We start from the raw sequence: 25248 nt of genomic DNA on the forward strand, positions 1-25248 counted from the left end.
ATCAATACCAAGTAGTACGAAGGTGTGCTTTGAAAACAAGCACATTAAGACTACTGAAAGACTGAAGTATATAGGCTAGTAGTTAAATGGTATTGTTATTGTTAGCAGCATAGCAATATTTCTTTTTCCGTCAACAGCCCTTAACCAGTTCATTGGGTGGAGATGAACGTAATTTAATGTGTAAGATGAAAGATGATAAGATCACAGCAGATTCCTGCAGTAACACGCAGTGCATCTTGGTTAAAGGATGCACTGCGTGTTACTGCGCTGTTTTGCTGGGATTCACTTTGCTTCGAAGCAAATAATGCTTCCAACTCATAGGCTTGTACTTGGCAAGAACATGTCAATTTGAAATGCCTCTATTTGCTTGGGACTAAATTTGGCATCAAACGTGTGTGTGTATGTGCCGGGGGTGGGTGTTTGTATGTGTTTTGCAAAGGAGCCAAAGTGATGCCATTTTCTGCCTGTCATCAACTGGGGACTTTGTCGACAATTTAGCGCTCAATCTCACTCTTATCTGCAACTCTCAATTTGATCATTAAGTCTCTCCTCTCTGGGGAGGGTGAGAAATGCCTTATCATCCAAAGTGCATTTCACATTTAGGCAATTTGCCTTGTTTTGTGTTATTGTGCTGCTGGAGTGAGTGTGCTTTCTGCCTAAAAAGACCAGCTCTAGAGAATCACAGTCACCGATTGTGTCAGAATTTGGGCTGGGTGTAATGGGCTCAAAACTGGACAGTTCCTATTTAGTTTGGACATGCTTTTAAAGGGGGGGCTGGTGGGGTTTTGTTGTCTGGAACTGAGATAGGTACCCCAAATATGTGACACTTTAATTTAAGAGCTTAATGTCAACACACAAGCACCAAGGAAGATTACGTTTTTGCCATTATGACACCAAAGTATTAATCTGCAAAGTCTGTATGAGGAGCAGCTTAAGTCTGAATCTGTAAAAATAGGCAATATTATTTGAAACATTTTATCTCTGAGCCATTTCAAGTTTTATTTAATTTGAAGGCCCACACATGCTTAACCACAGGAAGCCCTTATCATTCCACATGTGCATTTGCAGCATTGATTAGTAAATAACTGTAAAACTTCCTTTGGCAGGTAGCCAAGGTAACATATTCTCTGTACATGTGGCTATATTAATGAGGTGGGGTGTTACCATTTTCAAAATGCCACCGTCAACCGCGGCAACAGTAAATCAATTTCCAAACCCAAAGGTCAGCAGTGTAGAAGGAGAGGGAGCAGGAGGGGAAGGCCAAGGGGGCCATTTGTTATTCCTCATTAGAATGGATCAGTTCTCTCTCCCTCCTCTCTGTCTCAGCATCCTCGGCGCTTTCTTTCTCTTTCTTAAGCTATCTTTCAAGCTTTTTCCTCCCTCTCCACCTCATTTTCCGTCTGTTCCAAGGGAATTAAATGGCGCAGAGGAGAGCTGTCACTTCAAAATGTCACCCCGGCAAAACAAGAACCCACTCATGCTTGTACTTTTTTCACTACACTACCAGCTCCGCCTTTTAGTTACATACACGAGAGATGGTTTCTCTGCCTACGACCCTCAAAACCTGCTACGTGCCTTCCGCAGTTCTAATGGTGTAGTTGCATACCTGCGACAGTCTAGCTACTATAGGTGAGCGATAGGATCACTACAAGATACAGAGAAAGCAGCAACAAGGTGCCCATGACTTAACTTTTCAGAGCTCAGTTTGATAAAGTGTTCATATCAGACAGGAGTCAAGCATAATTAAAGATGCTGATAAAGTAGACAATGCCACAATTTGTCTTCAGTGCTAAGGAGATTGTGATAGAGCTACCACTAAGTGTCAGGGTACAGAATAGTGCAGAATGGCACCAACCTGTGCTTTTATGGGTTCATAAGTGCACAGCCCTGGGCTTGTGCACTGTGTAACCTGAAAAGAACCATCTATCATCTATTCAAAATCCTCCCTCTCTTTGTGGTCCTCTCCCTCTCTCTTTATCATTTTCTTTTTTCCTTGAATACACATACATGCACCCAGCCGTAGCCAAATTTATGGGACTGCTTATTTTCCACCTGGAAACTGCTGGATGCATCAACACCCAGGACATCCTCTGGCGGTGGTTTTAGTTGCTAGGTCAGCCATGTCTCTTATCTTGTTACTAGTCGTCAGAAAGAACTCTATTTGAAAGTCCTCTGCGGTGTCACAGACTGACGTTAAGGGACAGTCCTTGTCTTTTCAAGTGCCAGTGCTGTAATGATTCCAGACGACAGACAGACTGACGGCAGGACCCTCTGGACTACTTTGTCAGAGGCATTAAAAGGTCCAGCTACACTCTATGGAAAGATCAAGGGCAAGAACAATGAGTGCTGCCACAATTAAATTGGGGTAACTATAAAACGGGAGAAACAAGAGGTGCCAAACCTTGTAAAGGTCAAACGAGCAGTGGAAAGTGAAGAACTTTGTATCAGTTTTATTACGAAGGTGTTTTTGAAGGTATATGTATTCATTTTAAAACAATTAATAGCATTGTATATCTATATCTATATATATTTATAAACTAGGTCCTGAGTATTTGGTGGAGTAAAAAAAGAGTCAGCAGCAAGTTTGATGTGCTTGATTTTAATTATTGTTCTGTAATGAATATTAATTAAATCTCTCAATATAGCTCTGCCCACTGTAAATCTTTTCAGTCTAGCACTTTTACTGTATCATATACTTATTAAAATACTAATTTTACCGTTAGAGACGTGCTGTCAAGTTCTCCTCGGTTTCAGTAAAACACCAGTTGAAGTGCAGAGTACGTGGAGTACCAGAATACCATCTACAAAGATGGTGGTCCTGATTAGATGCGAACCTTGGAGTGTACTGGGGCATATTTTGCACCTGAGGCAAGAACCTTCAGTTGCTTCCTCGAATATTCTCTAAACTTGTTTGTTGTCTGGCTGTTGAGCAGTTTTCATTTCAGATCATTTTAAGTATTTGATGCATGCATGTGTGTCTTTCTGTCTCCAACAGGACAGAGTTCAGGTGAATAATGGAGTTCTGACAATCAGCAGCTTGAACCTGGCTGACATTGGCATGTTCCAGTGCGTGGCAGAGAACAAGCACGGTCGAATCTTTACCAATGCCGAGCTGAGAGTTGTAGGTAAGACCAAAGATAGAAAGCTGTTCATTTGTCTAAATTAACAAAACAGAATTTAACCCAAGGCTATATCTCTTATACCTGCTAGAATAAAAATGCTAAATACATTTTTCCAGTAACATTCTCCTTTTTTACTCTTTCAGAAAAGTCTTTGCAATACAATAAATATGAGTTTTCTTCACTCTGTGAAGGAGACTGAGGAAAAAACACAATTATTTCTGAAGTTCTGTTGCCAGTAGTACTCTAGCTCTGTGCACATGACCTTATTTGATGCTTGTCCATGCCTAGCAAGGCCGAAGTGACTGACATGTTTACTGGACTGAGTGTTTGTGTATACCAGGATAAAACAACTATATGTTGAATAGTTATATATTATGTTATTCAAATATCATCAGGCAGAGTTTTCAGCTAGATCGTCAAGAGGCACATGATAAAATGGCTTGTTTCAGACAGATGATGACCTTAGAGGGTGCACTGATACCAAGCATAACATAAATAAGAACAACTTTTTACTGTCAATTATGCAAATATGCTCATTATGCACAGTTTCCAGAATATTACCAGAAAACCTCCACTTCTTGTGAAGTTCATGGATCACATGCGTTTGTGTTTTTGATGTATGGTTACTTTCGGTAGATGCAGTGTAATTATGGAAGATGAGGCATGTCTCAAAGTACAGCTGCAGTAGCTGACACAATATGCAGTGTATACTGTAGAGTTGGAGTAAAAGGCTTTTGGTTTGGAGAAATTGTCAAAAGGCAGGCACATAATTGGCAACAGGAATTCAGGTTGATGCAATAACATTTGTAAAACTCTCAGGAGCAATGCCACGGCTCGACAGATGAGGTTTAAACGCTTTCTGTTCAGAAACATATCTAACGCTGACAGTCAGCTGAACATAAAGTAACTGCAAGAATGCAGACAGGGTTGATGATGTAAAGGTCACAGAGCCGCTCGGCTTAAATGTTTGGTGCGAAGGTCTAAAATTACTGTAGCAGTAAAACAGTCACCACACAAGAGCTTGGCCACTAATTGTCAGCGATTACTAATACCTAATGCCAATAACTTGTTGTATTGTCACAGAAAGTTAACTGGATTTGCATATTGCATCAGAAATATAATGAATAATTAATAAATAGTTTCAGTTATAAGACATCTAAATATGTTGGAAACTTGAGTAGGTGGATTTGTTTATAATTAACTATGTTAAGCTTGCCTGGCTAATTAAATTCAATTATTATTAATGCTTTTTCTCTTTTCTCAAGTAGAGAATATGACAGACATTGGTCTACGCGACCTGCTTTTAAGTTACCCATTATAAACAGATTGTACTGAAAGTCCCGAGGTCATATAAACCACCCATGTAAACAGAGAAAACGAGGAAGACAGAAACTCTTGGCTTGCTTTTCACACAGAGTGTCAAGAAATAATTGTGAGGGGGCAATATGTGCATAGGTGCAAGCGTACATTGTTGTATAGTGCTGCATACGCACGTGCACCGGCATATGTTGGCAGGTGCTCAGCCATGTCACTGGCGCCAGGCTGTGTATTCACTTTGAAGAGCTTTCTGCTGAGTAGTTTCGCATACAAAACAGCTCCGGACGACGGCGCCTTAGTAATTAAGGCCTAAAGCAACAGCAGCAAAGCCTCCCTCTTGTTTTACATTCGCTCGTTTTGCTTCAGAGTCCCGCGGTTTTATCTTTAATGCATAATGTCGTCCCAAGGAAATCTGGAAAATCACTTTCTTTTCAAATAAAATGTCCCACGTCTGTTCTCCTGCATTTACGGATGCATTACAGTGGATATGTGTGTGTTGAAAGAAAAGGATGTGAGAGCTGACCTGCCTAATGGATTTAGTGACCTGCGTGTTTTAGGAAGCTCAGGCACTCTAGCTCTTCCACCTTGCTCATCGGTCTCTTTTTCTCCCTTTCCTTTTTTTTACGCCTCTCTTGTCTCCCTCACAGTATTCACATGCCTTTCCACTTTTCTTTTCTTTTTTGTCCACCAGCAATTGCTCCAGACTTCTCCCAGAACTTGTTGAAGGCCCAAACTTTGGCCCGACAGGGTGGCGACGTTCTAATCGAATGCAAGCCCAGGATGTCTCCTCGAGGCATGATTTCATGGCGGAAGGGAAAGGAAGCCCTGAGAGAGAGCCACAGGTAACAGGTTTCTTTGTGTTGAGCTGTAAGTGTATTGAGTGGGGGATCACTATTGTTTAGCTTTTCTGCTTTACTTGCAGAATTGTTTTTTATCGATGTATTCAATTTTTCCCTACTTGATATTCAAGTGACAAATAGCAAAGAGTAAAATCACAGTGTGACACAATGCAATTTGAATTGCATAGTGTGCTCTCTCCCTGCTTTCTGTGTTTCCTTCCTGAACTCTGTTGTAGTCTTCAGGCTGTGCTCAAAGCTGAGTTTCTGCACTGTTTACTTAAGGTAATTGGGCATTCCTAGACTGCGGCACTTGGATCGATGCACTGATCCATCAGCTCATTAGCTGCATGTAAGGCCTGGAGGGTCATTAGAGCACAAGTTAGACGATGAGCCAGACCACCAGCGAGACACGGAAGGAGTGAATCCCCAAAAGGACGGATCAATTGACGGCTGCTGGACATACATTCTTTTATGATAATGTTGGTGACACAAGGGAAACCAGCTATACAACTTGTTTTATTAAAAGTCAGGTTAAGTACAGATCAATGTGATGCCGCTGTGTGCTGGAGAGCATAAGGCAAAAGGAAAAACAAATGTTAATCAGACAAGAAGGAAAAACAAGTCTTCCCCTTGAGACATAATACTGGCTAAGGTAGAAGTAGGAAGTAAAGTTAGTGACTGATGGAGATTTCTACTGTTTGCTCACACAATGCAGCAAATGGATGCATGCAGACATTCACTTTTCCTCAATAATGTGTTTTTTGGGGCAAATATTTTAGGTGTACTGCTTTAATCTGCCATTGTATGATAGTAAATCACTCGCTCTCTGTTTGACAACATCTGTATTTTGAACAGCAGTGCACCAGCAGTAGGTAAAGCTCGCCTGCTGGCAAATCCAGTGATGTAGCAGGGGTTCACATTTCTCTCTTGACATGGGATTAATTGTTCACCTGGCCCAGCAGCTTTTCCACATCTAACCTCTGGGATACCCACTGACACTGCAGTGGGGGGTGCCGGAGGTTTTGTCATGTCTCGGCTCTCTGCTGCAAGAGTGTAGGTTTGGAAATCATGGGGTTCGATTTCTTCACTTCAGAGAAATATTTTATTTGCAGCAGCAAATGGTTGCAAATGGCTGATAAATATTGGGACCAGCTTGCAGATTTATCACCCTCTTAAGTATTGAAGGAAATTGCATCCATATTGCATTATCAATTGTACCTATAAAGGCCAGATTTGCCCTGTGGGATTTAACGTTAGAGCCTTGCCCTGAAGTGGGAAAGATGCATGCAAGACGTTAGGTTCTGACATTATTGCAACATCTCTTGCAAGCCTATTCCCTTGTTCCTGGCTCATTAGCATTTACTTTGCTCCACATCGAAATGGGGGCTGTTACCAATGCTATTACAGCAGTGGCACAACACTAATCCATCCCACTGGCTCAACTAAAGTACCCATAATTCCTTCTAATCTTCCAGGGATAATGTTTTCAAGGATCTGGAGTAGGAGAAAACAAATCAACTAAGAACAATGCGGGATCTGATTAATGAAATCATGCAGGGGTGATACCTACTCCAGCTCGCGTTCCTAGTATTCACAGTATAACGAAATAATTTTATAACAGGGTTTCTGTGCACTTATGTGGAGAACTTTGAGGTCAACGATAAAGTGCTTACCTTAATTTAATTTCAGCGCTGACCACTGCCAGCTATTGCAAAACGGATATAGGAAATAGCTCTCAGGAATATTACCTTTAGATTGAACCACGGTGCTTAAGATCGTTATGCTAAACGGTAGTATATGTATCACTTTATCATGTAATGGCAATCAATTTATAATCCTAGTACTCAAAGAGCTTTCCAGCTGTGTTTCCAGAATGTGCTTCACTTGTGAGTGACACAAGTAGTACCCAAGTATACTGCAAGTTCGTAGTAATACGCTGAGTTAATTATGCAGCGCTTTTTAAGTTGGCTAAAGTAATGTTTTTCATTTACAGCCTCTTGATTTTTGTTGCACCATGGAGAAACAGTGCAGGCTTTTAGATCACAGCCAGAAGCTCACTTTAACACCAGCAAGAAAGGTTGAAGTAAAGTGTCTGTTTACTATATCACACTGCTCAAGCTTTTATTTGCCCCACAAATTTCCCCAGTGCCTTAATTGCTCCAGGGCAACCTTTTAAAGGAAGGGGAACCAAGCAAAAGCATTTCAGGCTGATAATTCTCCTTACATCTTTATCCCACACCTTTACTTTGTAGCTTTGGTGAAGACGAGGCCTGACATTGTCTGCTGCACTGTTTAATGGCAAGTGTTATCCGTGTGACATCTCATATCCATAACTCTTTGTTATAGCCCATTACAAAGGAAAGCCCTCAGTTCAGTTTGGAGAGTACACCCCCAGCTCCGTGGGGAATGGGCACCGTTGAAGGGGCTAATGTATTTTAACTCCTTCAGCCTTTGATGCGACACAGGTCATTTTAAAACATTTTAACGGATCCACGTTGCCTTAAAGGGACCTTTTAAAAATCAGCGTTTAAGCTCCCGTTTCATACCAGTTATTTCTGAAAACCTGGCCTCTAACCGTTACTCCATAATGTGCAGTTCAGTTGATGATGTGGGAGCTTCTAGTGTGGGTTTGCAGGGCAAGACATTTATTGACAGAATCAGAATCAGAATCAGAATTAAGACAAGACAGACAATACGCTAACTAAAGCGTATTGTCTGTCTTGTCTTAATTCTGATTCTGATTCTGTCAATAAATGTCTTGCCCTGCAAACCCACACTAGAAGGATAATTGATTTGTAAGGATACAAATATGGTCAGAAGATTGTTGAAAGGCAGTATCAAAAATTGTTGGGAGATAATTTAATCAAATTGTCATGACCTTTCCGACCGAAGAAATAAACCGAAGACAGATTTTCCACTGCGGTTCGGCTTTGTAAAAGAGATGACGCCGAAGGATTTTCTCCTTTGCATCCATCAAAAATGTCAATAACGCATTTTGCCTTCGAGCGCTGAGTGTTTGTTCGGCGTTGTAGTCTCTTCCTTTGACAAATTAGTTTTCAACGCAGAAATCCTGACACATGGCAATAATCATGTCTTCCGTTTTGTCAGTTAAACCATCTCATCCCAATCTAAGTGTAACATCTGTTTCACATTAGGAAATTTTAATTTGTGCTCATGAGGCTTAATGAGTTTGTAATAACTTTGACAACACCCGAACAAATTAGTTCAACCAGCAGTGGCTGTCTTGCACGACCGAGAAAGTTGAGTTTTTTTTATTGTCTTTTTTTTTTTTTTTTTTACAGTTTGCTATTTTATTGAAGACTGCAGGGACTTTTTCTATATAGCTTCCCCTCTGGGATGATCAGGGCTGGTGGAGACAGTGTGGACATTTCAGCAAGTCACATTCAGAGTGACAACTGAGAGATAGCTTTTTGTAACAAGTAGTTTGTCATGCTTCTGTGCTTAATTTCCTTCTCTCTACAAAGTACAACAGATAATGAGCGACAATTATAAATAAATAATGTAAGTTTACGCCTTCATTTTCTGTGGAAATCAAGATAAGTGAAAAACAGCAGATATCCTCTTTCTCTAATCATGGCAAACTAAGTGTCTTGAGTAAGCAAGGCATGTGATAAATTACATCTAGTAATTAAAGGAAAATCAGAGATGGCAGTGGAAATGTGTTTTTTAAAACCCAGCAGAAAGGTTAGATGCTAACTGTAGGTGCTTTGCGACATATCAAACCAATCTCGTGTGAGTGATATATGATAATGCCATGATGAAATATGGGTTTTGAAATGAATGGTTGTGTTGCCCTGCATGCTGAACACATGAATAAATCCTTTTAGCTTTTAATCTGAGCATTTGTTCTCCAGCTTGTGGCCAATTTTTTCTTTTTTTTCACCAAGGCAAAAGGGTGCATTTTTGGCATCACATTAAATAGAATTAATCAAACCCTTTTATTTCATTATTTTGTACCTCAATCACTTGCGCGGCCGTACTTTTCTAAAGTGTTTGGTTGCATAAGGCGTTAGTGGATCTCAACAAACAAGTTTCCCACTTACATGGTTTTTTTCTCCCTCTTTTATCCTCCGTCCTTGACTACATTCAAACACACCGTAATGTGGCAAGATGAATTTCGTTAATTTCGTTTTTCCCCATTTCTCAGCTTTCCATGCTTGTTATATGCCAATAAGAGCAGAGAAAATATTTCTTGATTTCTTTGATTTCTGTTTACAGTTGGTTGGTTTATAGTCAAAAATTAAAAGCATCTACTACTACCAAAACAGCAAATAGCCACCCCACAATAACAGCGACAGGTCGTGCAGGCACTGTTAATGCTAGGTTCCTGCTTATGTAAAAGCACTGAAAGGCTAACAAATTAATCAGATAATGAACTTGATGTTTTTATGCATTTCAAATATACAGCATGTAAAAATGTGTAATTAACTTTTGTTTTACCCTTTACAGAGTTATGGTGTTGGATAATGGAAGCCTGCGGATCTCCAATGTTAGTAAATCGGATGCTGGAATGTACACATGTGTAGCCAGAAACCAGTTTGGAGTAGCGAGTAGTGCTGGCAGCCTTTTGGTAAAAGGTAAATAATTGTTCCCTATGCCTAAGCACACGAACAGTGTCTATGTCCCCCCCCAACAAGTATTTCATTAATGAGTTTGTTAGCTTTTGTTTGTTGAACCTGTTTGTATTTGTATTTTCTTCAGTTTTTTCCATCTAGCCTTTGCACTAAAGTAAAGCATTTACTTTATGGAAAAACCTCAAGCGAATAGACGTCTGCTTTAAAGCTGTGAGACACAGTGTTACTCTTTAGATGAGCACTGAGCATCACTGCAAAGCTGAGGACCAAACAGCAAGGCAGAATTCCTGGTGAACTGTATACAGTCCAATTAGCTGATTGACGGTGGCTGGAGGAATTGGAACATGAGGCCCATTGAATTCTTGCACCATTATGTTTAATTCATACTTTTTTTGCAGAGTGGCACGTAGCCATGTTTAGTTTGTTGAAGATTCCTTTCCCTTTATTTCGGGCACTTTTGCCGAGCAAGGAATTTTCTGGGTCTTTCTAAAAAGCAGAGTCAACAACACTGCTCTATTAAAATGCCTTTTGGTGATTCCTCTTCACAAGTACTTTAAATTGCAAATTGCTTTGCAAAGAAGCCCAATTTTGCTGTCTTTTTCCCCCCACAGCCTCTTTACACATAGCAATGAATGCAGTATATATATGTGTGTGTATGTGTGTGTGTGTGCATGTGTGTGCCTGTATGTGTTTTCTGTCTGTGAAAGAAATTTTATTCACAAAAAATGCAGATTTATGATATTAATCAGTAATTATTCTATAGTAATGCTTAATTAGTTAATTAATATATGTCCAGATAATTTGTTTTGTGTTTTGGTTTGGTCATTTTTAGGGTTTTTTTTTTGACAACCAATGAAAATACATGAAATGGCAATTTTATAGATCCTCTGCTATATTTAAAATCTCGGTGTATTCAGTTATGGAAAGCAGAACATGCTCCAGTTCCTTACATTTGTTATTTCTGAAACATTCAATTAGTACAAAGTTGGAATCATTTTTATTTTTATAAAAAAAGAGTCTCTCCTTCTCTGCTTTACAGAGGTTCATGCTGAGCTTCAGTTCATTGTTTGGCTGTCAGTCAATCCACTAATCACTCTGCATTACCTTCCCAGCACCAAGCAGCTGAAAAACACTGTTAGTTACCAGTTAAGGATCCAGTCCTGATGACTGAAAATGAATCCTGGACTTTATCATCTGCCCACAAATACAACTGCGCATTAATAAATCTTTGTGTGTAATTGCTGGATGGGTAAACAAGCAGCCTAATTAATTTGCCATATCAATATGAAAGGTGTTCCATCTGTGTGTGCTTTCTATCCTCCTGTCTCCTTAATTGCAGATAATTGGCTTTCACTTGGCTGCTCAGTGGTAAATCATTCCTAAGATTTTACCAGGAGCTGATGGCTGATGTTCCACTTCTGGGTTATTTTGACTCTATTGAGCCTCAGTCGTGCTGTTTAGGCTTCAGCACCTCATAATGTTGATATTCAGACGGATCTCTGTATTTCCTATGCTAATTCGAGCCGAGACGTTGAATTAATTTCTAAACTTATCAACCTTCCTCATGAGCGTTTGAGAATATACTGATTTTCGATACGTTTACACACTCTCGATTACCATGTGCAGAGCACACCGATGGAAACGAGGCGGCCGGTTTATGATTTTCCTTCCATTTGTAACAGGAAATAAACGTGACACTTCGGAAATCGGAAGCAGAAAGTTTTGCTTCACCTATTTTGCATCGAGAGCCAAGCTTTCCCAAGAATCACCTGGAATATACTTTCATGACCATTCGGTTCTCCTAAGGGGGTGAAGATAAACAAACAGCCTTGTTTTGACAGAGAGAATATAGACCTTTACTCCTCCTGACATGCTGCACTGGCTTGCCTGTCCATTAGATGCTTATGACATGAATGCATAATTCCCATTCAGCCTGGTTTATGGTCCTCTCTACACCGCACTGAACCACACTCTGAACTGCACCACAATCCCTGCCGCTGAATGAGACGGCAAGCTGAGACGACCAAAGATTATGTTGATGCGCATCACACCGGGGATGAAATAGGATGGCTTTTTGTCTCACATAAACAGAGCTAAATTGCAGACTCAGAGCTGACCTGCCATAATGGTGTTTGAGTTTTCTTTGCACTTGTTTATTTTACTTCTTCTCTGTTGGTTATTGATATTTAAGACCATGGTCCTGTTTTTGACACAGGGATCTAAATTATTTGAAGTATAAATACATCAAATAGGAAGGAGGTATAGGGAAACTAGCAGGTATACATGGAATGGTAAACTGGTTCTCTGTGTTTACAGACGCAACTGTGATTACCAGTCCAGCAGGTCATCTGGATGTGACTGTAGGTGAGAGCATTGTCCTGCCCTGTCAGGTATCGCACGACCCAACTCTTGACCTCAAGTTCACCTGGTTTTTCAACGAGCAGCTCATTCACTTTGGAAGCCACGGAGCTTATTTTGAAAAAGTTGGTGGGGTAAGTACAACTCCGGGTCTGAAGGGAGGTCCAGGCTGTGGCTGGAGGGTAGAAAATGATGGAAGCACGAGCTATCGGCTAGAGGCTGAACACGAACATCCCCTTTAGATCACAATCATAATGTGAGCTTCAGAAGCCACGCACACATATACACACAATTATCTGATTTGAGTTGTTTAAATGATGTTTGACGTTCATTACAGAAGCACTACAAAACAGATGAAGCACAGATTTCCTGCCTAGATGTTTTAAACTCTTCTGAGATGTAAAACAAGTACTTTTATGTCATCCCCTTCTTTTTATGTTTTCTTTTGACAGCAGTGACTTTGTAAAACTAAAATCAAAAGCATACCAGCAGAGGGGGAGTTTAAAGAAAGGCCACTTGGGAAGCATTTCACTCTCTATATAAGAACAACATTCTCTACATACTAATTTTTTTATTACAGATGAAAAGCTACAGATAATTGAACCTGGAAATATTTGGACATTGACACGGTTTGGGTCATTTTAGGTCTGTGGTGAAATAAAAAAGATTTAACTGAAGTGAGCACAGACTTTTAGCTTTTATTCAGAAATATCAGTGAAATGTTTAGGTTCAAAATTAATTCAGCTGTGCTTATCTTCTGTTGCATCTTATTGTAAGCATGCGTCACACTGCTTCCACTGTGTTTCACATAGTATCATGTGTGTTTTGGAGTCTTCTCCATACTTTGTTCATCTGTTCATAAGATTACCTTAGACTTGAGAGAGCATCTTTGTAATGTTATGGGTTTACAGCAAGCCTTTTCAATTCTAGTACTACCTTTTACCTGGTGAACGGAATAATGAAGGAGTCGTTAACATTTCCAGCATCTGAGTTGTACAAATGTGTTTGCTTCCTTGAAAAAAAAGTTAGACGCATATTGAAGAATCTTTCCTCCAAATTCAATATGACTAATCTGAAATTTAAGACAAAAATCTTTACGTTTAGCCATATTCAGCTAGCTAAATTTAGTTGTGGTGGTGTCCAAGTCTACGTATATCCACCTGACTGTGTATAGAGTAATGTGGGAAAAGGGAAGTAGTTTGTGATCCATTAAAAGTAACACATTTTTTAGCAACTGTATTCCAGCTTCAGCTTTCACATTTATGATGAATCATGCAGCCTTGATTGTTTTTTTGTGTCTTTTTAATTATTATAACAGAACAGGAGGACGCTATTTTGCTTGTTCTGCTTGTTAATAACACCTCCTACATTGACAAAAGCAGCAACCAAGAAACTCATAATGCATTGCTCAGCCATGTGCTACGTGTGATCATCATCTTTTAATAAGGAAAAGCAATTATAAGGCCCGGGCTTCTTGTTTTTCTATTTCGTTTTTTGCTTTTGTTTGTTTGTTTGTTTATTTGTTTTTGGCATGATCATAAACGACAAGAAACTTTGCGGTTCAATATAGCAAACAAATCAGACTCTTGCATACACCGAATATGCTGACATGTTGTGAATAGTCACGTTACTAACTTACCTCATGTGTTTTGCATAAATGTGACTTTGTGGATATGCTTTATTTATTTATTAATTTTTTTGCAAAGCTGTCTGCCTTTTAATATTCATTGAGTCCTCCGTGAACTCGAAGAGAGTGAAGCCTCCACATAGAATAAAAGCGAGTCGTGACCTTATCCGTAAAATAAAAGCTTTACAACTGTAGATACTTTAAGATCCAAGTGCTGTTCCACTATGTTTGAATTTCAGTATTTGATTTCTACTTTCTGATGCCCTCGCTGACATTTTTTCAGCAAGGCTCAGAGTGAACTGAAAAATGTCAACTGCAAGTCGCTGAATGAGTTAACTGTAAAGTTTTATGTCACACTGTGAGTTTTGTTAACTTGCCAACATTTTACAGCTCAAAGAAAAGCTGTGCTACTTGCGTCTTATAAAGGCAATCGCTTTAAATGAATGGATGTTACTGATAAATTGTGTCACTCATGGAAAAAAGAAAAAGAAATGTTAGCTAAAATGAAAAAAAAAACATCAGACATCACCCTGTTGTGGGGTTTGACACGGTTTTTATTAATATCTGTAGATTTCAACCTGCAGAACCTCTGAAACAGCTTTTATAAAATCAGTTCATGATTTCCAGATTCCCTTGTAAACCTCTCTGACTTTTAAGGTGCATATTATTCTTTCTATTGACACAAAGTTACGGCCAGACTGAATTTTTCTGATTTTGAATCAAACACAAATTGAAGTGCAGATATTCAGTTTTAATTAGAAGAAGAAGAAAGTATGTACATTATTGTGCCCCGTGGGGAAATTGCTCTCTGCATTTAACCCATTCACTCAGTGAAGCAGTGGGCAGCCATTGGGCGCCCGGGGAGCAGTGTGTAGGGACGGTACCTTGCTCAGGGGTACCTCAGGGTAGCTGTTAAGGGGAATCGAACCCCCGACCTTCCGATCATGGGGCAACCACTCTACCTACTGAGCTATCCCTGCCCTATTCAAGGGGTTTATTAAAAGGTAAACATTTAATATGCAGTTTAGCGTTTCTGACGATCAAAAGTAACTGGACCATTGATTGTTCCTTTGATTGATGACAAGCAGATAAAAGGTCTGCTGGCTCAAAATATTGTATTTGCACTTGGTCCTTCCAATATGAGGTCCAATTAGAAGCCAGTGCAAGTGAAGGAGGACTCAATGGGCTGAAACAAACAAACAAAAGTAAAAAAAATAAATAACCTAAATAAATTTAAAAGGAGTAAAAACTTTAAATGTGGCACATTCATGAAAATAATAAATGCACTGGGAAGAAAACATCTAAAATCTCTGCAAATAGATGATGACCCATATTTCCCAATGACTAAGCTGGTCACCTCAACACAATAGATCACGCAGAAAACAAAACTGAAGGCAGAGAGAACCACGAGCATTGGCTGTGGTAACAGTATTTTATGTATGTCACGCTGTGAAACAGCTTGCGAGTCAATTGTCCAGTCTCTGAAGGTCAGGGACAATATTTTTACTCAGTTGTATATAGTATTTGTATTTGTATTCTATTTTTATCTTATTGTATATTTATTTTATTTTATTCTACTGTTTATAGTATTTTATTTTATTCTATTCTGTACAGTTGTATACTGTATTTATTCTTATTGTATTCTAATTTTTGCCTCATAACTTTTGCACTGTCCACTTCCTGCTGTGACAAAACAAATTTCCCACGTGTGGGACTAATAAAGGTTATCTTATCTTATCTTATCTTAATTTATGAAAATGGTAGTAATTCAAAAACAAACAGTCAATACAATAGTTTCATTAAATGTCTTAGATTAAACTACACAGGCCTTAAGGACACTTTGAAGGTTTGATTTAAGAACCACTGTGGGGGTATATAGAGGTTAAAAAAAGCAGAGTTATTGTCCAAATACTTATGGACCTAAATGGAAATGAATGCTCCTAGCTGCAGCTTTCACAGCCATTTCAGGCACAAAATAAGACCTCCTCCTGGTGTAGCTCTGAATATCTGAGCCTGTGCTTCCATTTCTGTTGCTGGAACAAATACTTTTTAAAAAAAAAAATTATTAAATCAAATAGAAGTGAAAACCTGCTGAGACATGATTAGTAATCAAACCTCAGACTACAAGCAAAACCAGAAATCTTGCTTTGTATTTATCTTTTGTATCCATGACTACACTTTTTATGAGTTTTTCTAGCAGTCTCACTTGATATTGCAAGCAAGGTTATCTCACAATAACATTTTGCATACTGAGAGATCTGTGGCCTAATATATTCTTGCCTATGTTATTTTAATAATGGGTATCAAAGAGTGGATGACTTGGAGCAACTGAATTTTTATCTCTTTAAAATGTCCCTGATTATACATCAAAGTAGTTACCAAGTATCATCCTGTTTCACAGTTCCCTACTTTCACAGATAAGACATCAACTTAACATTAGCTCCAACTTTAAGCTCCAACTTTAAAGTTCAAAGCATTTGGCATTGAATGGTTGTCTGCAGAGTAAATGGAATCAGAGAGAATAAAAGGGACGAAGCTGAAAGAAGCTTTTTAATACCTCACAAAGACCTGTGCTCATAAATGATGAAATTATGAAAAGCAGCACTCAGTCATTTGGTGTGTCCCTGGATTCATGTTGTACCTTTTTCCTTCATAATGCAAGGAACTGCCAAAATAAATCACGACAAGCTCTTTTCCTTGATTTTGCAACTTTATAACACAAGATTCTGTGTTATTCCCTTTTTTGTTTTGTTTCTCCCCTGACATCTGGACCAGCAGCGATCGGATGGTGACATTATGATCCGGAATATTCAACTGAGGCATGCTGGGAAGTATACCTGTGCTGTTCAGACCAAGGTGGACAGTATTTCTATTGCCACTGATGTGGTTGTGAGAGGTAAGGGAAAAAAGCAGAAGATCAAACCCAGATATGTTTATTTAATAACTTTTTTCTTTCAGAATTTCCAAACCTGAACCAGGGCATGCAATGCCCTTATCATTGTTATTGTCTAACATTTAAACAATGTGCGTATGGACTTATGTAGTAGTATTGTGTTAGATCCAAAGTACAAAGTCGTTGTATTTTCTTGTATTCTTGCATACTTCCCAGTAATGATTTTGTCTGAACTATTGAGAAAAGTGAACCTCTTTTGGTCGTGTTTGCAGCGAGAGTCTGGGGCTGCTCAGGCCAAAGCTAAAGCGTCACATTTAGATAAATGGAGCTCGTTCATCAGTTCTCCCTCTTACCGCTGCTGAGACAGACCAGCTCTGATTACGATCGCAGCTTTGGGATAACACAGCTGGCTCTGTGACTGTGGCAGCAGCCGTGGATGTGCTTTGGTTATTATTTTGGCTGTGACACATTATGGTTTTTTTTAATGGGGCCAACAGTGACAGTTTAGTAGTTAATTGTAGCAGCTGGACATATTCATATAGTGCCACCATAGACTGAACCACAGCAGCAGCCGAGGTCTGAAGAAAAACCGCATGCATCCACGGCTTCACCTGTCACAGCCAGGCGGAGCAGCTGCAGCTGTGCTCTTAACTGGGGCTATACTGTGGAAGATCGGCCTCTTAAAATGAGAAATGAGCACTACATGCGTCGCGTAAAGAGTCACATTATCTCCTTATTCCTTAGTATTTGCAGATGGTTTTCTTGTAGCTGGCAGTAAATTCTAAGTGGACTGGAAGAGCTCACCAAATGTTCCTGTGGAGCAGAAGGAAATATAAAATGTTCACTGACCTCCATTTCGGAGACACCAGAGAAAAGGAGAAGATAATAGCAATAGTTCACTTGAGTAGCAAACAGCTACACTCACATTAAAGTGAACACATGTATTACAGCTGATTCATGAGTCGACTCATTAGAGATTGAAACAAACTTTCCTTTTTATTGTCTATGTTAACGTACCAAAAATGAAATAAAAGATTGCAAATAATTACTTCTTGTGTGTATAATTAAAGCATTTTTTCCTTTTTTTCTCCCTTTTTCTATCCTATTTATTAAATTGTGCATGCTCTAATTTATCTCTGCAATCCCTGGCAGAGATTCTGGTGGCAGCGCAGCCACAAAAACATCTTGTTAAATGTAGAAAGTCTACATTTTCCAGAAAAAAAAATCAATGTTCTGTTTTTATATTTTTGATACGCATTCATTATTGTGAGTGTTGATTTTGGACTCGGTGTAATTCAGTATTGCACTCGAGCTCCACAAACGCTGTCTACTCAGTCTCTCATATCACCTATAATCTTGAGCTGCTATGTATCAATATATTTGAGTAACCTGTGACTTACTGTCTTTTTAGGTCCTCCAGGCCCCCCTGTGGACTGTCAGGTGACTAAGATGACAGAGACCACTGCCTCTCTGTCCTGGGGTCCTGGCACGGACAACCACAGCCCTATCCTAAGCTATACCATCCAGGCCAGAACGCCCTTCTCTCTCGGGTGGCAGGCTGTTACCACAGGTTTGCTTATTTAAATGTGTTTGTGTGGCTAGAAAGTTTAGTGAAAGGTTAAAAAATGAGAGATGGGGTAACTGGTAGCTGTCCTTTCCAAACTCCACACATAAAATGCAGATAACTAAAACTTCACCCTCTTGGCTAATTATCAGTGAAATCAATGAAAGGTTACTTCTGTGATGTTTTTCAGTTCCTGAGCTGCTGGGGGGGAAGCAGCTGTCAGCCACTGTCACTGACTTGAGCTCCTGGGTGGACTACGAGTTCAGAGTCTTGGCGATCAACAGCATCGGAACAGGAGAGCCCAGCAAACCCTCCAAAAAGGCCCGCACCAAAGACACGCGTATGTATCAGAAGCTCCTTGCATTTTTTCTGATGCCAACATTGGGAAAAGTGGTTTCAGGATCATTCTCATCATGTACTGAATACTTAAAAAAAACCTTATTGTCCTATTTTATTTCAGTAAACTTTCTGCTTCTGCAAGATAAGCATGACAGAACTAATAAAATTACTGATGCCTGGAAGCTTTAGTACAACAGTATTGAAAAGGAAAAAGAACTCCACTTTAGCACACTAAACAGCAGGGCTGGACTGACACATCAACACACTTTTTGCCAAAGTTTAAACAATAAAGTAGTTCAACAAAAGTTTAACTTTTTGGAAGGTTTGAGTTCCGTTACATCTGGATAAAACTATAACAGAATTGCATTAAAAGAACATCATACCCGCAGTCAAACAAGGTGGTGGTAGTGTGATGGTCTGGGGCTGCTTTGCTGCTTTACCTGGACAACTTGCCGTAATTGATGGAAACATGAATTTTGCTCTCTAATAGAAAATCCTGAAGGAGAATGTCCAGACATCAGTTCATACCTTGAAGTTAAAGCTCACTTAGGTTACGTAGCAGGACAATGATCACAAACAAACTGACAAGTTCACCTCTGAATAGCTCAAAAAAAGAAGTCTTTGGAATGACGTGGTCAAAGTCTGCACTCAAATCAGATTGAGTTGCTTTGGCATGATCTCAAACAGGTGCAATGTCAAACTTGTGAAGTACTCTTATAAGTCTGTATTTAAGGAATTTGCAACTTTTTTGAACACGTTCGATATCAAAACCTGTTTCCATGCTATGTTATTTCATGGTGAGAAACAGAATACTGGGTGTATGTGTTGGACATGACTATCTAACCCTGTTCGAATCTGTTAGTTCCCAGGTTAACTCCAGCAAGGGTGAGTGGTGGTGGTGGAGGACGTTCAGAGCTGGTCATCACTTGGGAGGTAAGCATGTATTTAAATGCATTTAGGAAAATGTTATTTAGAGTTTGTTGCTGTTGTCGTTGTTAACATCTGAATGTAAAGTAAAGGTCAAAGTAAGAGTGAGGTTGCAGAGGGCAGTCAGACATCAGCTAAAACAAAAGAATTAAAAACAACAATGTTTTCATTTTTGTTATTTCCCTAATTTACATGCGCTGGTTTTATCTCAGCTCATTGTAAGTCTCTACTGCTGTTTTGCTCCCCTCCATTGCCCTTCGCTTGACTTTTTGCTCAAAAACTTTCTAGCTTGTAAACAGAATAGAAAAGAGGGTGAGGTGTGGCCTGTGGTGTGACATCCTGTGGTCTTGAATTTTGCTTATTGTGCCTTTAACCAGACAGGATGATCATTTCGTGCAAAGTCTTGCATGTACAGTAATGCCCTCAGCTTCTTTTAGGTTTTAATATCTTCGGGATCATTCATGCATTTCTCTCTTGAGTCATTGCTCTGAGTCATCTTGTACCTTCTTAGCCTGTTCCCGAGGAGATGCAGAGCGGCCCGGGCTTTGGATATGTGGTGGCTTTCCGCCCACTCGGGGCGCAGGGCTGGATGCAGGCTGCTGTCACGTCCCCAGATGCTTCTAGATATGTCTTCAAGAATGAGAGCATCCCTCCCTTCTCCCCTTATCAAGTCAAAGTCGGGGTTTACAACAACAAGGGAGAAGGCCCTTTCAGTCCTGTGACCACTATCTACTCAGCAGAGGAAGGTGTGCACTCCTAAAGCACAAACACTGTGTCAGTGATCAGAAGCACAAATACTACATTTTCTGACAGACTTTAGTCTTTTTGTCACATTTTAATATAATATAATTTGAATATAATTCCAAGGATGTTATTGCTTAAAATAAACACTGTACTTCATAACACTGGTTTCTGGTCCTAAACATAGACTGTATATAAAAGATGGAATGATCTTCCTAGTCTAAAACACTGTTGAAGCAAGTTTCCTGTTTTCATAAAGAAGTTTAAAGTAAAATAACCTCAGTTAACACTTTCCTAATAAATCTATGGCCTCATTCATTAAATTCAAGCCTTTATGAATACAGGTTCATGCTAATGTAGTAAATCATGGCTCCATTGGAGGAGAAATACAATAAGGCAAGGAACGATTTAGGGCATGACTACTTGACTGTCCGATATGTATCTGGAAGCTCTGCTCTTTATCTGTAATATCTGTTTTAAAAAAAACAGGGCTGATCAAATCACACTCTCACAGTCCCTGATCCTGAGTCCTGAGACGGCTGGTAATTTACCTTCATGCATCTTTAGCCTAATTGCACATTTTGTCATGAATATTTAATGTAACAGGACACTACACCAACTATTGAGATTTGAGCATCATTACTGGTCTTTAACATCATTTCGGCTGATAGACCATTACCTCCAACAGCCATCCCTAGTCTTAGTTGGTGTGTAACTTTGGCACCTACACCCATACACATACACAAACACCAGAATAAGGTCATTTTTATCTATAAAAGGCGGCCAGAAATAACTGAAATGTAATTATGTTTTCGCACCCAAAGTTTGTCAGTCACACAGTTAAAGAAGAAAAATCCTTTCCTCTGTGCTTTTCTTTTCTCTCTTCTCCTTCCCATCAACCCAACAACCGGTCGTGGCAGATGGCTGCCCCTCCCTGAGCCTGGTTGCGCTGGAGGTCTCATTCTGCTAAAACAGAGTTCTTCCTCCCAAGCGTCGCCAAGTGATTGCTCATAGGGGATAATCAGATCATTGGTTTTCTCTTTCTATTATTATAGGATGTTTACCTTACAGTATAAATCGACTGCAGATGGCCGGAACCGGACCTACATAAATGAAATGGAGATGTATGACAATAAATCAAGGAGGAAATGCTAATGATGTTTACATGAGAGCATTTCCCATATTATTACATTAACGTTGGTATTATGGTCTGTTAAAACCACAGGGTAAATTTATCGCTTCTGTATATTCATTAAGCCACACAGTGTCTATAGGCTTAATAAATCCATGTCTTCCTCTCTTTCCCCGGTGCCCCTGGTGTCTGTGTTTCAGAGCCCAGCAGAGCTCCAGGGAGGCTCAGGGCTCGGAGCGTATCAGCGTCCGAGGTAGAGGTCACCTGGAAGCCACTGCCCTGGAGCAACAACCGCAGACGCATCCTAGGCTATGAGGTCAAACCCACACAAGCCCACACAATAGGTCTTGTACAAACATGTTGGACAGCACCAGCAACACGAATAACTAGTGGCAATGTATCTGTTTTTGATTTTTGCAGAATAGCATTGTGACCTTTTTGCATTAGTGTTTATATTATTCATTTATGAAGTAAACTGCAGTATATGAGGGCCCTCTGGCTTTCATGCCCACAGAGAATATTGAGTAACAAAATAGATGCAAGCGTAATCCGTGTATTCTATGTGTGTGTGTTTAGTTGCAGTACTGGAGTGAGAAGCAAAAGCAAGAGGCAGCTACGGTGATCAGGACAGCAGGGAATAAAACTTCAGTACTCATCAGGGATCTGGAAGGCAGCAGTACCTATTACGTGTGTCTGCGGGCTTACAACAGCGCTGGAGTGGGCCCACAGAGCAACATAGTCAATGTCACAACCAAGAAACCGCGTAAGGACTAAGATACTGAAGGCGAATGACAGTCTTCTTTTGTGTATTGTTTTTCTTGTTTTTGTTTTCTTCTTCCTTTTCTTTTGGCTGTAGCTGCGTGGTCCATTCAGTGTATTGGATTTCACCAGTAACTGAAGAAGGAACCATTCACTGCAAAACAATGTGGCGCTTTCATTTGTGTCGCTGTTTTTTCACCGAATTGTGTTTTATGTTGTCGAGACTTGAAATGCGTTAAAGGCTTTTCTCTCACATAAAAAAAAACATTGTTCCAAACATCTAAATATTTTTGGTGGGTTTTACGGTTTTCTTCTCGCGCACATGGATACGCTGCTTCGTGTCCTGGCATCTTACTGATGCAAAGAGCGTGAAAGTAACAGACGTCAAAGCAGGTGTCGGCGTAAGTTTCTGCCACACCGTGTTATTTATGTTATTATGTTATGACATCTATACTTGAGTCCCTGTTTGCCGTTTGCAGCAGTGCATCTCATGTCATGTGAATGCAAACGTTTGAGAAAGAAGCAAGAAAATCTGAAGTTGTGGATAATGGTTTAAAGCGTTAATTGTCAGACATATGTCTTTAATCTTATGCTCACATGCGCAAATAATATAAATCGCCGTATTCTCGTTATAACATGATACAAATCTTTCATGGCTTTTTGTTACTTCCCCATTAACTTAAAAAAAATAAATAAATGGTAAATGGCCTGTATTTATATAGCGCCTTACTAGTCCCTAAGGACCCCAAAGCGCTTTACATATCCAGTCATCCACCCATTCACACACACATTCACACACTGGTGATGGTAAGCTACATTGTAGCCACAGCCACCCTGGGGCGCACTGACAGAGGCGAGGCTGCCGGACACTGGCGCCACCGGGCCCTCTGACCACCACCAGTAGGCAACGGGTGAAGTGTCTTGGATTGTTCTCACTGCTCACTCCTAACAGTGGGATGATAAACTGATAATGAGAAATCTCCTTCATGCTGAGTTGGTTCGTGACTGTTTATCGACTTGACAGCCTCTTTTTTTCTTCTCCCTCTTCCCCTTACCCTGCTCCCTGTGTCCTCACTCAGCACCCAGTCAAGCCCCAGTTAAAATTATGTGGAACACTTCCAACTCCAAGGTCATCCTGAAATGGGACCAAGTGCACGCCCTGGAGAATGAGTCAGAAGTCACAGGATATAAGGTAAAGTTTTACACTTCCACGGTAGACTGCCTCAGCAAGAATCAATTCAAAGCTGACAAGTAAAGGGTTTTATAGATAGTAACATAACAGAGAATGATAGACTGTTACTTGGTCCATTTGCTTCATTAGAGCACGCTGTTATTTATGAACACACTGGTTGTGCTGATGAACTTCTCAGAGTGTTATTAATAAATGGGAGCCTCATTTTATCCCCTGCATTGGTGTAATATTCTGCAGCATTTCAGTTTAACCTCGGAAGTCCTACACAAATTGCCTCCTCGCCTTAAACCAGCGGTCCTGTGATAACCCAAACACCCACAGCACCCATTATTTTTAGCCACATAGTTTAAACTGTACAACTGTTCTGAGCGAGTCATCTCAGGAAAAGCATGTACGAAGTAAAATCTTATTGGCGTTCATCTTCCCGTATTGTGACATTTAACTTGCCACTGCAGCATCAAGTGCACAATAGATATAATAACTGCTTCAGGGTTTTTATCTTCATCTGTCTTTCCAAGTGTCACTTGGCTTGTAAATGTAAATAAATAGGAGCACGAATTTGCAGCCTCCTACGCTAAACAGGCGGAAAGTGTGAAGACTTGGTCTTAGTCGCATTATTCCCGTTACAAGTGAAGTGAAAGTGGAGAGCTTAGCGTGCGTTAAAATGGGCAGATGCATCCAAACCGCAGCTGAAAAGTCAGGACTGAAGATTTCTGGCAGTTCTGCCTTATCTCTACTGAGCCCTCTCCTCCAGTGACCCGGCACAGTCATGTGCAGATATCTAAAGCAAGAGTCTCGTTCTTGTTAACTTTCAGATACTGCTCACTCCAACTCGCCGAGCTGCAGCTCACACTTAGATTTTCCTGTCAGCGCGCTAGGAAGGAAAAATAAAACACTCATATGTCTCATTGTGAGTGCCTTCATGCCACGCCACACTCTGTTATCATCGTTCGCACTCTGTTTCCTTCAGGTGATGTACAGCCAGGACAAACACAGTCGTCCCAACGTGGTGGAGACCAACAACACCTCTTTGGAGTTGTCGCTGCCGGTCAACCAAGGCTATGTAATCCAAATTAAACCTTTCAGTGAGGGAGGTGAAGGGATCAGCAGCCGCCAGATTACCATCCCCAAGATAGCAGGTAGGACAGTCCTGAAACATTTCTTTCTCTCTTTTTGTGAGAATGAATATATTCAAGCTGGGGTTGAGACATACAGAAAAAGGCCCTTGCATATACCTGTGCACGCTCAAGAAAGAATTATATCCACTTTAGCTTTTCAGCACCCTTTTCTGAGTGGAAGTAATTTAGGTCCTCTAGTTTCGCTGCAGAGAAACACTGTGACAGCACTTCTTTTGATCAAGCTGTGCGAGTCTAACAATGCACATACTGCAAGCCTGGCACTTGTACAAACACACCCTGCAGCTGCATTAAATAGATAAATTGTTATCCGAGAAACTCTTTTAGGAAGCTTTTTTTTCCAAATTAATTGATGTAATATTAGTCTTCAAATAAGTAATTTCCTCTTTCACATTACCTCTAAAATAGTCTCTTATCCGCAGACCGGGAGACATACTATCAACAACATAATGGTCTCCAGCATTCTCCAAGTATGGCCAGGAGGTTGTTTGAGAGTGGATGTGCCATTTGGATCAAACTATGTGTGTTGCTGTTGCCTGCCTCAGTAGTCCAGCTCTTTGAAACTCGGGTCGCCCCCATAACGGAATATGTTATACTAGTGCCATCTATTGATAAGTGCACGCACTCGCATCTCGCATCAGTTCTTTGTACTTCAATGTAGAGCCGTTCTGCTCTGTGATAATTTATCACGTAAAAGTCTGCACTCA

The 25248-nt window shown here is 40.1% G+C and overlaps 1 protein-coding gene across 2 annotated transcripts in view; it reads left to right on the forward strand.

The window, feature by feature from the left end:
• Positions 1-25248, forward strand: part of cntn3a.1 (contactin 3a, tandem duplicate 1) — an 81956-nt gene that overhangs the window by 55229 nt on the left and 1479 nt on the right. For both annotated transcript variants that reach the window (XM_086278973.1, XM_086278974.1), the window contains 13 exons: positions 2996-3125; positions 5131-5281; positions 9749-9876; positions 12190-12365; positions 16637-16754; positions 18163-18321; positions 18506-18655; positions 19517-19587; positions 20093-20327; positions 21655-21770; positions 22031-22217; positions 23293-23405; positions 24376-24544. In XM_086278973.1, the coding sequence (XP_086135099.1) occupies positions 2996-3125; positions 5131-5281; positions 9749-9876; positions 12190-12365; positions 16637-16754; positions 18163-18321; positions 18506-18655; positions 19517-19587; positions 20093-20327; positions 21655-21770; positions 22031-22217; positions 23293-23405; positions 24376-24544 (1903 nt within the window). The remainder of the gene's footprint in view (positions 1-2995; positions 3126-5130; positions 5282-9748; positions 9877-12189; positions 12366-16636; positions 16755-18162; positions 18322-18505; positions 18656-19516; positions 19588-20092; positions 20328-21654; positions 21771-22030; positions 22218-23292; positions 23406-24375; positions 24545-25248) is intronic.

Source organism: Aulonocara sp. 'chitande type north' Nkhata Bay, linkage group LG20 (assembly GCF_057382095.1).
Source record: "Aulonocara sp. 'chitande type north' Nkhata Bay isolate Kocher_YH1m ecotype deep benthic linkage group LG20, A_spYH_male_GT1.1, whole genome shotgun sequence".
Taxonomy (NCBI): domain Eukaryota; kingdom Metazoa; phylum Chordata; class Actinopteri; order Cichliformes; family Cichlidae; genus Aulonocara; species Aulonocara sp. 'chitande type north' Nkhata Bay.